The sequence below is a fragment of the Camelus dromedarius genome, chromosome 29, assembly GCF_036321535.1.
Source record: "Camelus dromedarius isolate mCamDro1 chromosome 29, mCamDro1.pat, whole genome shotgun sequence".
Taxonomy (NCBI): Eukaryota; Metazoa; Chordata; class Mammalia; order Artiodactyla; family Camelidae; genus Camelus; species Camelus dromedarius.
The window spans coordinates 24527530-24544894 of record NC_087464.1 but is presented as its reverse complement, the minus strand read 5'-3'; the positions used below and the strand labels follow the sequence as shown (position 1 = coordinate 24544894).

The 17365-nt window shown below is 41.5% G+C and overlaps 1 protein-coding gene across 9 annotated transcripts in view; it reads left to right on the top strand.

The window, feature by feature from the left end:
* Positions 1-1016: 1016 nt before the first annotated feature.
* The window catches only part of NEO1 (neogenin 1), a 158089-nt gene continuing 141740 nt past the window's right edge, over positions 1017-17365 (top strand). For 3 of the 9 annotated variants that reach the window (XM_031440958.2, XM_064480721.1, XM_064480720.1), the window contains exon 1: positions 1022-1261. In XM_031440958.2, coding sequence (XP_031296818.2) covers positions 1132-1261 — 130 coding nt within the window. In that variant the 5' untranslated portion in view covers positions 1022-1131. Of the gene's footprint in view, positions 1262-17365 lie in introns of all 9 variants that reach the window. The other 6 variants (XM_064480725.1, XM_064480724.1, XM_064480723.1 and 3 more) reach the window with 4 other exon arrangements.

Below are 17365 nucleotides of genomic sequence, written 5' to 3'. Positions count from 1 at the left end.
GGGCGTCGTGGGGCGCGGCTGGGCCCTCGCGCCGGCGGCAGGAGTGGACACGGGGCACCTTTGCCTGCGCCCTGCTCCCCTGGAGCCGGACTGCGGGCTGCGGGTGGGGGCGCGGGCCCCGCGGTCCGGGCGGGCCCGGCAATGTCCCGGGGAAGCTCGCGGCGAGGGCGGCCCGGCGGGGAAGCGGAGGTCAACGGCGGCGCGGCGGGCCCCCTCCCACGGGAGCCGCGCCAGGTCCCAGCCAGAGCCGGGCGGGATCGCTATTGTTTTTGGCGAGAACATAAATCCCCGCGCCGACCCTCTGCGCACCCAGGTTTCCTCCCGGAGGCCATTCGGTTTCCTCTGAGGCCCTATATAGAGGCCCTGGGCCCAGGCTGGAGAGAGGCGCGCGTTCGCTCCGGCCTCGCGGACAAGCCCGGGCTCGGAGCACCTCTCGCCCTCTGGTCTCTGCAGCCGGCGGCGTCCGGGGAGGTGAGAGGGGAGAATTTCTCCCGGGTGCGAGGAGCAGGGGAGGCGGGAGCGCGCGGGGGCCAGGACGCGGAGGAGAAGGAGGAGGAGGAGGAGGAGGATCCACTTCTCCGGGGTTTCCCTGACGCCAGCAGCAGCGCCCGGCGCGCGCGCCCCGCGCCCGTCCGCGGCTCCGGGCAGAAGGGGGAGGGGAGCGGGCGGCAGCCGGGATTGGAGCTGCGGCGGGCCGCGCGCGGAGCAAGGCGGTGCGGGCGAGGGAGGCGCGCGCCTGCGCGTGCGCGGGGGTGCGCGCCCCGGGTCCCCGCCCCCGACCCCCGCCGCCCGCGGTCTCCGCCCACCTCGCGCTGGTGTGTGGAGCCGGAGTCGGCGGCGGGTGGCGGCGCCTGGAACCTGGAGACCGACCCACCCCCCCCTCCCCGGAATGTACTGACTCCCCCCTCTCGGCTCTCCTCCCTCTCCGCCCCCCTGCAGGAGGGAGGCGCCCCCGAGTCTCCCCTCCCGCGAGAGGGGCCGCGCGGGCCGGGCCGGGCCGGGCTGGAGCAGCGGCGGCGGCGGCCGCGGGAGCCGAGCCTGCAGCGAGGGACCGGCTGAGGCGCGCGGGAGGGAAGCAGGCGAGGGCTCCGCGGCGCTGCCGCCGCCGCCGCCGCCGCTCGCGGGGAAGAGATGGCGGCGGAGCGGGGAGCCCGGCGAGTCCTCGGCACCTCCTCCTTCTGGCTCTGCTGCCTGCTGCTGCTCGCGCGCTGGGCGTCGGGCGCCGCGGCCGCCAGGAGCGGCTCCCCGCCGCAGTCCCCAGGTAAGCGGTGGCCGGGGCGCGGGCCGGGGCGGCGCGGGGTGGGGGCGGGGGCGCGGCACCGGCACCGGTGGCCGCGGTGTTTTTGTTTAGGATCCAGGAGGAAACGTGCAGGAACTTCTCTGCCTCGTCTCGGGTTGCGGAGGAGAAAGGGGGTCGCGCTGGGTGGAGAGTGAGGTGGGCCGGCGGGGGCGCCCCAGGGGAGGGGCGGCCGTGGGGGCGCGTCGGGGGTTCCGGGGTCTAGTTCTGCGCTTTGTACCCGGAGGCAGGTTCACCCCTCGCCTCCCTCCCCTCCCCCAGGCTCATCCCACTTGTAAGAGTGGGACATTCTTGTGCTCACACAAGCACCAGTAGAGGCCACTACACACCTCATTAAATAAACAATCGTACGGGCAATTCATTAATTTTCAGGAATGGAAGGGGGAGGGGGGCTTGAACTTCGCATTCCCTGGCCAGGGATTTCCCAGCTGAAGTCCCTGGGAAGGCTGGCTCATCTCGAAGGTATCCTTGTGCGAAATTGTAGCCCCGAGGCCGCGGAGAGAGAGGGTGTCAGAGGGACACAATTGTCCCCTCATAGCCAGTGGTGTTGACTTAACGATCAGGGCGCCTTGGAGAATGGCTCCAAGTGATTATATCTGTTAATGTTTCCGTTATGAAAATGCTGCTTCTTTCCTGGGGATTACAACTATATTTACAGCCCGTTAACTGCTCTTAACCTAGGGAATTGTCTAGGCATCGGATTTTAAGTACTTGTACTTTGTTTTCAAGTGGCAATATTTAAATATATTTAGCCACAAAAGCCATTTTCAGGTTTTTTATATGATAGATTATTGAAAACATTTGCATTCCTGGTTATTTAAGGGGACCAATTAACAAAACGCCAGACCTGCCCGTAGAGACCTTACAATGTAATTGAGGAGCAGAACCCACTCAGCAGTTGAAGGCAAATTAGCATATAATCTGTTTAAATTGTTTGACCAAGGTGGTGTGTCATAAAACTTGACAACTTTCACCTGCTTGTGTGAGAGCTGAAATTTTTGTATTTGGAAGTCGTCAGGCACAGTGGCAGCTTCCAGTCACCACTATTACTTGTTTTTCCTGGGTTTATATTTAAAATCACACTGCAGTATAACTTGGCTGATTAAAAACTTTCTTTTGATTTTCTTACAGAGTATATATAGCACATGGCTTTTGCCAAAATTAAAAGCTTTAAACCTGAACGTGCCACTGGGGATTATCAAAGCACCTATGTAAACAATAGTGTGCTGGTATCAAACTTGCATGTTCATCCTACCCAGAATACACATGTTGGTCCTTAAATGTAGGTAACTGATCCAGCCCTTTCTGTGCTTGTGGATGGGCAAGAAAAATGTAAGAAGTTCTCTCTTCTCCTAATTCTGTATGTGGAATTTTATATGTGGCTCATCATGTTGTGTGTGTGTTAGGTAGTTGGTAAGAGTTTCTGATAAAAATATTGTCAGTAATTTTGTAAGTAGAGTGTAGTAATTTTATCACTTAAGTTCATAAAAATAATCAGTCTCTTAGAAAGTGGTCTTAACATCTATTTCAACATTAATTCAGTTGATGGGCGTTTACTTTTGCACTGATGAGAAGTGCAAGGCAGGGCTGAAATGTGGGCTCTGCCTTCATGGAGTTTGCAGTCTGGCATGTGGGTAGGAAAGATAGCCATTCAACTGCTAATTATATAGTAATTAAGTTCTGACAGACACTACCAAGGAGACGAGTCGGTTTTGAGAAATCATTTACTGCAGGTGCCTAACCTAACCTGGGTGACATGGTATCTCAGAAGTGAGATCTGAGTGGGAGTGGAGGTGAGGAGGCCCGCAGCTAACTAGTGGTATAGCTGGGTCTAGAACACAGGTCTCAATCTCTGCAGAGTGCTCTCCACAAACCATCCTGCCTCATTGCAGAAGGGAAAGGAGGGGTTGGTCAGTTCTTTCACAAGCTGCAGAGACGTCAAGGGATTTGAGCAGGGAGTAAATGGCAACTGGAACAAGCTGTCAGTAAATTAGGTGCCATTTGTCAGTGGCTTAAATTATTAATTTTTGTAGAGGGGTTAGACTCAGACACCTTTCTGTAAGGGATTACAGTGAGTAGGTGATAGGAAATGGAGATATTTGGTAGTAAAGGAGAAAGACGGTGTGGGACAGGGATAAATGGGGTGTTTTTCCAGCATAGGGAAGATGTGTAGACATGGGGAGGCGGAGGAAAAAGGCGAGGGAAGGACTAGTGATAGAAAATGGGCAGCAGAGGTGGAGGGTTGGAAATGATTAGGCACACAGGGTGGTGGTAGGAAGGAAAGGCAGATTACTGGGCAGATACGGAGGGACCTAGGGAAAGATGACAGGACAGAGCAGCCCATGCAACGCAGGTCTCTCTAATCAGAGGGAAGGGATTAAGGAATGGTGGTACCAGCTGGTGGTGGGAATTGGGATGCAAGGGTGTAGACAGTTAGGAAGACGATGTTGAGAGCTTATTTGAAATCAGTTTGAATTTGAAGTATACTAGATCAGCTATTTCCACACTTGGAACAGCAACTTTTTGTCCCAAGAGCAGAATTAGTGAAAAGTTTTAATTCAGTATTGATTGCTTCTGAGTTACATGAAATATGTAGAAATTGTTTTTTTAAACTTTTATTAGAATAATTGAATACCCCATTTAGTTGATCAGATGGCAGAAGAGTGTTTGATGAAATGTCCTAATGACGTTGAGCCTTGACCTAGACTTCAGAGGTGTACCATAGGGGTCATGTAGCTCTGCTTCTCATTGAAGCTAAAAATCCTCTTGTCAACATCCTGCATAGACAGATGACTGTTCGCCTGAATCATTTGCTTGATGATATGATTCATTACCTCACGAGGCAGTCCATTCCTGTTTTGAGTAACTTCTGTTAGTAAACTTTGCTCTAGTAAACATTTTCTCACCCTTCTTGAATTTTTTTTCTCTTGCCATTTTTGGCACCACCCTAGCTCCTGATTCATCTCTTACGTCTCTGATCAATTCTTCATTTGTTTTCAGGTTTTTCTTTCACCTCATTAAATATTAGTGTCTAAAGTTGGTCTCATTCTGTACACTTGTCTTCGGTTGCTCCTGTAAGCTAATGGTCCTCCTAGTCCACTCATCCTCACGTGGGAGTCTGTAGCTTCACTGAAGAGGCGCCTTATGTTACCCAAGACCACAGGTAAACTCATCTTTGCCCTCATCCCCTCTCTCCAGACAGTAACAGACCACTTTCTGTCCCAGGGTTCTCATCATTGTTTGAATGATGGTGTGGACTTGTCTTCCTTTGTTACCTGCCTTGGACATCACTGTTCACCACTCAACCTGGTGGAGATCTAGAAGTCATCCTGGACGCTCCCCTTTCCCTCTAGCCAATAATTCTGTTTAACTTTTACCTCCTAGCTATTTCTTGAATCATTATCACCCCACTTAGAGTGACAATAGCGGCTCTGTAATTAACCTCTTTATCTCCACTGTTAGCTTCTAGAAGTCTGTTCTCCTGCTGGAGTGAGCTGTCTTAGATATTCTTCTGAGCATGCCACTCTCCTACGTACAGCCTCTTAACAATTAGCGTTCCACAGCTTGAGCGTTCGAGTCTAAACTTCTCTGCGTGGGCATCATGAGGCTGTTGATGTTCTCTGCCACTATCCTGCACTCCCAGTTGAAAGCCTCGTCTCTTGGCACAGCTGAGATGTCCCTGGCGCTCCACCACGCCAGGTTACTGCAGAGTTTCAGGTCTCCACACCTTTGCACATGCTGTTCTTTCTTCCCGTTAATGCCACTTCCCACCCTGGTCACCTCTGAAACGCCTCCTCTCTGTCCAGTGAATTTTTTCTCCCCTGGCACCCTCCCTCAGAGTTTGTGTCTTCATTCTCTGTGTTCCCAGAGCTTTCTGAGTCTTTTTCATCTTGTGTTACTTTCTCGTCCCCTTTGCCAGTCAAACCTCTTGAGGATTTGGACTTTCCTTACCTGGGGTAGCATAAGCGTCTGTCACAGAGAGATCACCAGTACTTGTTTATCGAATGAATATTGAATTGCTTTTGGTTTTAACCCGCCCGACTCGGGTCTTACGGCACAATTCTGATTCCTTTATATGATGGTCGGTCATGTGTCTGGTGACAGCATTTGTGTGTCTGTTGCTCTCCTTTCTAAGTCAATCATCCTAATTCCTTCAGGCATTCTTCATGTTAATTTGTTTTGTGACCTTTTGTGAGTTTGGTCATCTTCTTCTGGGTATGCTGCAGTATTAGTATTTATTAGTTTTGTCATCTTTGGAACAACCAGTGATCGTACTAATTTGTCTGTAATTAGGGACTGATGCTCTGCGTTGCCTGCCTAACCAGATGAGGTATAAAAGAATTCACAGATTTCCAGGATGGATGTTCAGAGGAGATAAGTGTGACTGCTTTTAGTAAACCATATGAAAATTAATACATGATGTGGGATAGTGCAGAAAAGACCTACATGAAGGCAGAGGATTGGAATATGACTCGGTTCTACACATTCCCACAAATCCGGGGGCTCTAGGCAGGCAAGAATAAAACCTTGCTTACCTGAGTTGCCAAAAGAATGAAATGCAAAATTGCTTGTAAACTGTAAAGTTCAGTACCTGTATAGAATGGTTTTAACATTCTCTGTGAACTTAAAAATATACTACAATTCTCATAAATTTTTTGAAAGTGTAGGTTTTTTTCCTGTGATCATTGTTAGTTTCTTTGTGAGTTTTCTCTATGTTAATATAAAATATTGGAGTAACATTAATCTCACAATGTGGAAGCTCTGTTTATCTGTTTTAATAGTCTTTTCTCCCAAACCCTTCATTTTATTACTGAGTTTTTGTCTGGTTCCATGCTGTTGGTAGGCACTTTGGCTTCTAGGTAAAACTGCATCAACAACAGAACAGTCAGGGGAAATGACTGCAGGTGCAATCACATTGACCAGAGAGCTGGTGACGTGAGGAAAAGTCTTGTGTTTATGATTTTTAAAAATTGACTTTGTCATGGGACACAGGCCAGTGAAAGATGACATTAAAATATAACCTGGATTTTGGATTCATTTAGAGTTTTTTGACTAAAAATTTTGGAAATAGAGACAAAAACTTTAATTTACACCTGCTGGTGTAATTTTGGTGTATTTCTTTCTAGCCGCTGTTATGTGGCACGCCATTTTTACACTGTAATCATGGTGTCTGTACAACTTTACATGCACATTATGCTGTTTTTCTTTGTTGCCACACTATCTTTAAATCAGTTTACTTTTAAAAATTTATTTGAAAATACTTAAGTACATGTTTGAAGTAAGAAATATATAGATGTACATAAAGTAAAACTTCCACCAACAAATCCTTTTTTAACCTGTAAATAACTGCTCTTAATGCTTTCCTTCTGCTCTCACGTGTGTGTGTATAGTTTTATTTTTTTTATACATAAGCAGGCTCATGCTGCCTGTTGTTTTTCAGCTTGTTTTTCACTTAACACTGCACTGGAGATCCTTCCATGACAGTGCGTATAGATTTTCCTAAATGTATAATAAGAATAGTCCGGGGAATGCCTATAATATTAATAGCGGCCTCACTGAGCTGTAGGCACTGTACCAAGCTCCGTTACATGCATCTAATCCTTTATACCACCCTGTGGGGAAGATGGTCCTGTCTCCCCATTCTACAGGTGAGGTAACTGAGTCTCAAATGACTTACCTCACAGCTCTCCTGGCAAAACTGGCATTCTAATCCGGTTTCTGCAGGGCCGCAGCCTGTGCTCTTTACTGTGCTGCGTGCTGGTGCTGATGATTATGCTCCTTTTGTGGATGTTGATTTCAGTATTTTGCCCCCGTAAAGAATGCTGTAATGAACATCTTCCTGCATATAGTCTTTTCCCTTCATGTTTTGGATTTCCAGCATGGGATTGTTGGTGAAAAGATAATCTTTGTGTGTATGTGAGAGTCAGGGTTCCATTTACTGTAGAAGAGTAATGGTATCATTAAGAGTAATACCATTGACTAGTACTTTTACTGCTTTTTCAGGGTAGTTTCATCTTTAATTGTGAACTTAAGGCTGTTATTTTAAAATGCAGGTCCTATAGCTTCTCTGTTTCATCTGTTAACTGGAGGGATTAATTAATTATCTAATTAATAGGTAATCTCAAAGTTCCCTTCTACCTCCAGGTTTCTATAACTTATAAAACCTTTAAAATTGAGTAGTGGATTTATCTCATCTAAATGACCTCTGTTCATTTCTTGTGTTTGAACACTGATTGCTTCTGTTCTTTGATTCAGGAATTACCTTCTATCACTCTCTTAAAGCCCAAGTTACTGTACATCTTTTTTTTTTTTTCCTGCAGTGAAGTTGGATATGATTGAGAAAATCTTTTAAGTTGCTTGTAAATGATCGTGCATGATTTTACTTTATATGTGTAAAAATAGCTTAAAGGCTGACTTCAAGAAATAAAGCTTCAGTGTTAAGCAGTTGTGAGATGTTTTAAGTTGCAGTATTACTTAAAAGATTAGATGCTCCTAGGCTTGTAAAGGATGTAAAGTAAACTGACCAAGTTCCAGATCTGGCTGAAATAAGCAGATTTTGGTGTTCCTTTTGACTCCCTATGTACAGAAAGAGGGGAGCGAGAGAAGTAGTAGTTAATATATGTTTTCTTTTACTGAAGTCAGTACTTGAATTCTTGTTAAGGAGTTAGCAGTTGGGCAGTCTGAAATGCAGATTGTGTGTCTTTGCTTTTCCTATTAAAAACAGACATAACCTTTTAAAAAATTGTTTTATAGCAAGAATTTTAAAATTTAATTTTCCAGGGGAAAGGGTATATATAACTCAGTGGTAGAGTGTGTGCTTAGCATGCACGAGGTTGTGGGTTCAATCCCCAGTACCTCCATTAAAAAAAAAGGTACTTAAAAAAAAACTTAATTACCACCTGCCCCCCAAAAAAGCCCAAACCAAAAAATTTTTAATTTTCCAGTCATTTGGACTAAGATTTTAGTTTTTAACTTTGGCAAGTTGCTAACATGTTACCTCCGAGGGCTTATTATGCACAAAGTTGCGCACCATGGGGATACCGAGATGAGTTAGATGTGTTTTCTCTCCCTAGGAACCCTTGGCCTGCTAGCAGAGATGAGCCAGGCCCGTGGATAATGGGTAACTTGATTTGGAGAGAGAAGGTGTCATAACTGCTGTAGGTGGAAAACAAATTCTGGAATCGTTGTGTTACTGTTGAGTAATAGTGCTGCTTTTCTCAGAATTTTGGTCATGTCATCCTTTAGTCCTAACTTAGTTTTACCAAGTCAGTAGACTAGAACTCTCAGAAGGAGTTATTTTTCATTTTCTCTAAGTGAAATGATTACTGGAATCTCTGAATGTATGAGAATGCTAATAATGGAGCCATCTAAGTGTGCAGCTACTTCCGTGTCTTCGGGAAATCCGGAGATGGATCCGTGCAGGTTTTCAGGATTTATTACTGGTCAGTAATAGCCAGTAAAACTGAGGAGTCCTGAGCAGAGTGAATTTTTAAAACGATACCACGTGGAAACTGAATACAGAATATTTGTTTTTCAGCTGCAGAGTGAGTAAAAAAAAAAAAATCACCAGGGTATATCTTTATATATAAGGTCTAGTTAAGGCGATGGCATTATTTACAAATCCAAGGGATAGAATAACAAATTACACATTATATTTGTAATTTTTTATTCATAGCATAACTTTTAATGTAGTAACTAATATTTGAGGACCTTTTTGGTTAATTCTTAGAAGCTTTTGAAGTTTGAGGTGGGGTTAGTAGTTGTTTTAAGTTTACATAGTGTTACGTATCCAGGAGGGTGTGTGTGCGCTTCTTATTACGGCGATAATTCCTTTATTAATAGCAGCCCCCCCCCCACGTAGAACTCAACCATCATGTGCCTTCATCTCCAGAATATAACTGGAGACTAGGGAATATGAGAAATAATTTTCCAAGTCTATACATCATAGTGGATAAGTTTCTCAGGATCCTAAAGGTCCTTGTTTAGAGCTTATAGCCTTTAATTTACACGCAGTTCTAACAAACTGTATTGTCTGATTGCTAAGCCCATAGCTGATCAGAAGTGGTAGAAAGACTGTCTAGGAAACACCTGCCAACAACAGCAGTTAGTCCCCTTTATGAGGAAGAAGATTTAAAACAAACATAAGAACACAGGATCTTTCCTTAAACAGAAATCATTGTCTCAGCCAGGCTGAGGAAAGCTGCTTCCCCTCTCCAGCCACTGCTAGTGGGTACTGCCCGCCCTTGGCCCTTTCTTGGGCCCCTCCTACTCTAGATGGGAAGAAACATCTTCCCTCAGAAATCCCTGGAGTCTCATCTCACCTCAAATTAGTACGAGTCCAGGTTGACACCTGAGGTGGGAGAGAAGGAACTGTGACTAGGAAGGGACAAGAGGTGGCAGGGCGGGGTTCCTTGTCTGCTGGTCCCACCTTCCTAGCCATGGAATCTGCCTTTATTAGCAGCATCTCTAACCCTGATGCTAAGACATGTTTGTGAGTTTTAAGTCTGGGGTTAAAACTGTTGGTTTGACTTTGGAAAATTTAAAATATTTTAAAATTTCAAACAATATGTAAGATAAAAAAGTGAGAGAATACTTCTCAGATAGTCACTTTTAATAATAGCTATAGACTTTTTTATATATACAATTAAATATTTAAAACGTATAGTACATACAGGTGTAACAAAACTAAAAAGTAGGGCTGTGTTGTGCATACTGTTTTCCAGCTTGTTTTGGGACATCTTCCCACGTGAATGCATATAAATTTATTGCAGCTGTTTTGATAGCCATATGGTATTTTATAGATATATCATAATTTATTCTCTTTTGATGCTCCCAGATTTTTTTATTGCAGACATATGCAGTGAACCCACTTTTACAAATATCTTTGTGCACATGTTCAAATATACTATAGAGTAAGTTTGTAAATGTGGAATTGTAGGGTAAAAGAGCATGTGTGTTGAAATTTTCACTAGTTACTTCTGAATTGTTCTCCAAAAAGCAGATTTCTCCTATCAACAGCAAGTGAGAGAGTGCCTGTTTCCCCACATCTTTGCCAACATATTATTTTCAGACCTCAAGAGACTTTGCCAGCTTAATAGATGAAAAAATTATGTCTCCTTAAATTTTATATTTTAAAATTATTAATGGAGTTGAGCATCTTTCAGATTTTTATTAATGGTTTATAGTATGTCTGAGAATTGTCTGTGTCTTGTTCATATTCCTGTTTTCTTTCTTGAATCAGTGGTTCATCTATAATATAAATTAAACAATATAGTCAAGATAGGAACAATTTAGAACTATAACTGTCAAAACTCCGATGGGTACTTGTGGTTTTTCATGTGATGAGAAGCACACTGAGTAATCAAGGTGATCTGCTTACCTGACTTGTAACCACCGCTCATGTTCCCTGATATGGATCCATAAGCTTTCAAACTCTTCTATTTCGAAGGAAAAAAAAGTTAAGTATTTTACTCATTGATTTGAATGAAAAATAGGAATTGGAACAGGTACTACTACCCCCTACCTCTTTTAAGACAGGATGGGCAGCTTTAGCTTAGAGTAAGTTCAGTTAATCAAATGCTTGAATGCCAGCTTGGTTCAAGATACTGAGGTGGTTTCAAGTGAAAACTGGATTCAGGATGCAACAGGAAGCAAGTTTAAGGGACAGAAAGTGATTTCCATTTTTGAATACCTTGAGCCTGAGATGCCAGCAGAACATCTCTGTAAAGGTAACACAGAACTGGGGCTCCGATGAGAGGTCTGTCTAGACCTCTGGCTAGAAATGTAGATTCAGGAATTATCTGATGGAGGTGATAGTTCAAACCGTGACACTAGATCATATCACTGAGGGACGAAAAAGAAAACCTAGGGCAAAGACTTGAACATGCACCCATCTTTGGGTGTCCAAAGGAAGGAAACATTACTCTGTCTGCAGAAGTAGATAAGTACCTAGAATCAGAGCTATGTAAAATGGTCAAGTTCATTTTGCCTCTGGATATTTTATTCAGAAACATCTGTGTGAATAAATTGTGATAGTGCCAAAGTGATGTTTGTTCTTTTCCCATACCTCTGTGTGCATGGCGTGGCTCTGGGTTAGAGTGCTAGGCGGGGAGAGGGAAGGCTTACAAAGACAATTGTGAACAATTCTTGACTATAAATAACATATATAATAACCTGCCACTACTGAACTGAGGTAAACAATGAATGCTGATGTGCAGTTAATGTGCCCATGCTTAGAACAGAACCTGGCTTGTCTTAATCGCTCATTAAATGTAAACTGTTGTTATTTTTATTACTATAACCTGGATGAAGAGGCTAGCTAAAAATACGTGAAAATTGGATAACGCTTATGTAATTTGGTTTATATTATCTGATGACTGTGTGTAATTAGATTGTTAAACGAGTGAGCTTATGTGGAGAAGGATAAAGATTTGTTTAGTTTGGAGTATTTGGTTAATAAGTTTCTTCGAGGAAGTCGGGTTTGAGCTGATTTTGAAAGCATGAGTAGGCTTTTGAGATGGGCAGATTTTTCTGGCAAAGAGAATGAAAGGAAGAGCAGTATGAGTTGAGGCAGAATAAAGTCCAAAGCAACAAAAATGTTCTTGATCAGTAAACTGTTTCTTGAAAGGCTCACTTTCGCTATTCTGAAATTTATCATTTGTTATGAAATGGAAAGCTGATTATTAGATGATGAAATCATAGGCCAGATAGTCTTTTAAAGGTTGTGATACTAGAAAAGAAGCTGGAGGTAGTGCTTGTTCCAACTTTTAATGCCCGAAAATTAACCTTGCTACATACTTGCTTCTTAAGACTTCATTTATTTTCTGTTAGACATTGTGGATATCTTTTATGAAACATTGATTTTGCTCTAAGCTGCAGAAATAAGCTTCAGGATAATGTGTATTGGGAAGTTCTGAGGAATTAATTTTTATGAAGAAATCCTTATTTTTTAAAAATTTGGAAGCTTTGTGGAAAAGTGAATTTCCTTCTTCAGAATAGGTGTATTTTTAGAGATTTTGCAGTTTCAGAATCAGCCTTATGTATCAGTCATTAAAATTTGTGGGTAAGAAGTATAACGTGGTATTTACTTGGTGGTTAGTTGCACTTTGTTCAAAATTGCTTTAAAATTCGCCTCTGCCTATCATTTGACCTTGATAAAAAAAAAATTCCTGTATTAAAATCTCTTTCTTTTAGAACTCACTGGACAGCTCCCTGCCTCCTCCAGATTTAATGTGGTACACAATATTAATGTCTACTAGGTACTCTCACTTTAAAAAAAATCTATGTTTTTAGAATTTGTGTGTGTGTGTGTATTTTGAGATTTAGAAATTTCTCCAGGATATGGATAGATGGAAGTTTATTCACTGATTTTTTTCTTTTTGAAAACTGACACAGTGGAGTTGCATTTTGTATAGGCATTAGATTTAGATTCAGAAAGTAATGTGAAAACTGAATATTACCATTTTCTCATTTACCATACCTTAGGAAAATCCCACATGGGAGGCTCATATTTCATCTCTCAGTAAGTTGAGCATAGATAGCTTTTCTTCTTAGTGTTGGAACAAATTATTTCTTTTGTTGACTACCAGATGAAGAGGAAAACTTGTATTTATATTGTTCAAAGCCATTTTTTTTAAACTCTAGAATTGAAGCGTGGTGAGATGTTCATACTAAGAGAGGCACACTGGAGCTGAGCTCAGCCGGGAGAACAAGTTCACATCTCATGTTGCATGCTTATACTGAATGGCATGTGAAGTGGCTTGTTGTGTTTAAATTATTTCGTATTCTCTCACGTATGCCTGAATTCATTTAATGTAAAATGTGTGTATGATGTGACTTCTCTAATTTTTTTGTTTTGAACACATACATCTATTGTAGGGTAGAAAATTTTTCTTCTTTTATTACTTTACTACCTGTACTCTGTTATCTGTTTCTGGAATTCCAGAGGTAAGTATATTTGACTTCTTGTCTCTTTACTCTGATACTTTATTTCTCTCTCTTTTTTTTGGTGTGTCAATTTTTGCTTTATGTGTTTTGAGGCTATATTATTAGATGCATACATACTTAGAATTGTTATCTTTCTAATGATTAACGTCTACTTCTTCTGATAATAATATAGCTATATAACCTATCTTTTGGTTAGTGTTGAAGAGTTTCCACACTTTGATTTTTAGCCATTTTGTAGTCTTATATTTCTGTTGTGTATGTAGCATATTGTTAGGTTTTCTTTTTTATTTAGACTGACAATTTTTGTCTTTTTTCTAAAGCTCTTTGTCTATTTACATTTAATGTAATGACTGATCTAATTTGGCTTTAAATCTTCCATTTTTATATTTGCTCTATATCTATGATTTTCAGAAATCTGACTGTGATGAGCCTAGTTCTGATTTTCTTTGTATTAGTCCTGCCTGTAGAGTTTCCTGTCTCTCTGGGATGATTACTTTTCATCAATTTTGGAAAGTTCTTGGCCATTATCCCTTCAAATATTTCTTCTTCCCCATTGGGGTTTAGTTCGCTTAAGCTTCTTTGAATCCTCATCATTCTGATGGGTTCAGAAAAGCTATGGTTTCTGTAGTTTATCTGCCCTGTTTTGGTTGTTAGGGTAAGAGCAATAGTCTCTTGTGACTTTCTGCATTCTACCAGAGACAGCACTTCATTTATTGATTTCTTAATTTCACTTACTGTATTTTTCAAATTTAGAATGTCTATTCTGTTTTCTTTTATAGTTTCTAGGTCTCTGCTGAAATTTTCCGTACTGTATCTTTATTCCTTTAACCCTCCCATTACATGTGTTACCACTGAGCTATACCCACCCCCCAGATTATTGCATGAGGGTTTGCCTTTGTCTGGTTCTCCTGGTTTTGGGGTTTTGTGTTTTTATGTGCTTGTTTATTTCTGATTGAGTGCCAGACATTCTTTGTGAAAAATTACAGAAATAATCTGAATGCTACTGTCTTCTACTAGAAAAGGTTTACCTTTGCTTATCTTCTGGTACGTGGTTATTATAAAGCCACTAACAATCTCAGATCACTTTAATCCCTTCAGGGATTGAGATTGTTTAGAATTGGGCTTCAGACCGTATGAGTTGAAATATTTGGTGTTTACCCTTTATTTCCTGGATGTAGCCCTTTAAGGTCCTCATCTACAGCTTAACAGGTTTACCCTCCTCCTGGAGTGAGTGAGGCATGCCCTCACTCCAGTTTTTGTCCTCTCAGGGCTTAAGTCTGTCAAAAGCTGTGCTTGTCTACTCAGGCTCTGCAGCAGTGGTGGCCTTCAGAACCCACAGATACCTCTGGGCAAAAAGCAACTCCAAATACCAGATTTGTTTATTTGGATTTTTTCATTATCTGGATCTTGGTCCCTTAATTCCTCATGACCTCTGTTGCCCTCACACAGATATTTTGTATTTGTCTAGTTTCTTTATTTCTTCTCAGTGGAAGAGCTGGTCCAAACCACTTACTCTGGCATTCTTGGAAGTTAAACTCTTGCAGTGTTCCTTTCGTCTTTTCTCTTATTTGTGTTCTATGTGAAATTTTCATGTTTATTTGTTTGTTTTATCGTGTGCAACCTGTGGCTGAAAGCGGTCTGTCCTGATTTCAGGTTATTCTCTTTTCCTTTTTAAAAAAATTTATTCATTTTGTGGGGGGAGGTCATTAGATTTGTTTGTTTGTTTTTTAATGGAGGTACTGGGGATTGAACCCAGGACCTCGTACACTCTACCCCTGAGCTATACCCACTCCACCCCCCAGCCTATTCTCTTTTCATGTGCACAGTATTCAGTTAAGTTTTTCCAGGATTTCTACAGTTGAGAATTATAATATTTTGAAGTTCTCTCTCCTAATAAATTTTCCAGGGGAAAAATTTTGCTTCAGTTGATAGAACAATCACTCCTTTAGCTCCTGGGGCTTTTAAAGTATCTATTTGGGGAGTAATTGTGATAATGGGATGGTGTCTGTGTCTGCTGAGTGTTGCTGGTTTGAGGCGGGCTCTTTTTAAACTTGTGTGGGTTCCTATTCTGATGTTTCGAGTCTAGATGAAAGAAGAGACAATTTTAGATTTGGGATAATTTTACTTTGTTAGGTCATTGGTTTGGTGGTTTGCAGGGACTAGGGGCAAGGTTATAGTCGGACTGCTATGAAATCGGGAGGTTTACTGCTGCAGGGTTTATGTTTTCAGTGCTGGGGTTAAATTCACAATTCAGATGCTGGCAGTTGGTTGTGGAGCTAGCAGTAGCAGCCTCTTCTCTTTCTGCTCCTTGTCTCAAAACTTTACTTATTACAGTATTGGCGATGTGAATACTTTGCCAGGCTCTTTCCTGGCGGCTCCCTAGGCCCACACATGGTTGGCACTCTTCTGTAATCTTCAGTGGGCTACAGATTTTTCCCCAGGTGCTTTTGTTTTTTGGTTTTTTTAAAAAAATATATTCCTTTGGTTATTTCAGTGGACATTGGGGTGCAGTGTTGGGTAGGCGTTGGTTAATGTTATACATAAGATTGCATTTGCTCTTATGTTATGCATATATAGAAAGTAGGATGGCATGGCTTTTTTTAAAATAAGGAATTCAGAGTTCAGTAAGTTAGGTAGGACATGAAACAAAAGTAGAAGTGTTATATATTCATTATGCAACCTTTTACTTAAGGGAAGAAGAATTAGGAATCTGCTTCAGCCTTAAATCTAGAGTTTGCCATTCTGAAAATCTTGCTTTAGAAGTGGTTTGAACAATTAGGTATTGTAGAAGGAGTTAGGAAAGCAGGTAGCTGAGGCCAGAGGTGGACTGGAAAAGAAAATGGCTAGCTAGCTTCATTATGCTGTTTCAGGAAGAACAAGGTTATTTCTGTTATAGACGTAAAATGCACTGTAAGAAAAGTGGCTGCCTTCACTTTACATCCAGAAAGAATAGTGCAATTTAGAGAAAGCTATTTAAATTGAGTCTTCCTGACTAGTGTTTTCTTATGATGTAAGTTGATTTTCTTCATATGTTGTTCATCTTAGGTCAAATACATTGTTTCATTTATGTAATGTTAAACTTGATAAGACAAAGAACGTTTGCTGCCAGGGTTTCAGTTTTTGATGCGGTGGCTTTCACACTTGTGCAAGTGTTAGAACATCTGGAAGTCGTGATGTGCTTTGTGAGATACTGTGAAGTACTAATGCCTTTAATTACATTAAACAAATGAAGTATAATACTACAAGCTGTAAATCTGACCTGTATGAATGCAGCTCAGCTCAGCTAATGGAAGAAATATCTAATGAACATTTGCTGTGTACCACAACACGAGGTAACTTCACGATGAAAATGAATCATGGAAGAGGTAGAAGTAGAAAACAGAAGTAAGGTGTTTTCCCCCCTTGCCCGGAACATCAGTGGTCTGTAGAATCTTTTAAGATTAATTTGAGATTGTCACAGGGGCTGGTTGATTTAGCCAATGGCAGTGTGCCTCAGTGATTCTTAGAGTGAAGTCACTATTTTTCAGGGCATCCTTACGCATAAACTGAGAGAGAAACTCTGTGGCCTGGAGGCCTGGGAGTCTGCATTTAAGGAAGCATCTGCGAAATTTCTTACAAAGCTTGAGAAATATTTTCTAAACATTGACTGAGAAAACCCAGAATATTGCTTCTGATTTTAAAAGGAATAGTGTTTTAAAATGAACTTCGTCTCCAAGGGAAAGAGTAGTTCCTATGATGGGGTAGTTGCTGTTTATTCACTTGTATTTAAGAAATATATTTATACAACAACATTTATACTACAAACATTTGCAATTTGAAAAGAATCGCCATTTCTCTGAAAGTCTTTTATTTTGGTTTTTACATGGGAATAATCACATTACATTTAATGGCTTTTCAAATATGAAATTCAATAGGATTTCATGTGTATTAGATTAATGTAATATCTGGAAGATGCAAAATTATAATACATTTTAAAGTTTTGATTTATTAACTGCTTCAACTTTTGGAAACAGGAACATAAATGAAAGTTAAACTGAAAGTCTTATGTATATAAATTTAAAAAATTTTTTTCTCCAAAACAATGAATTTCAGACTAGTCCATTCCTTAAACTTTTATTGAGT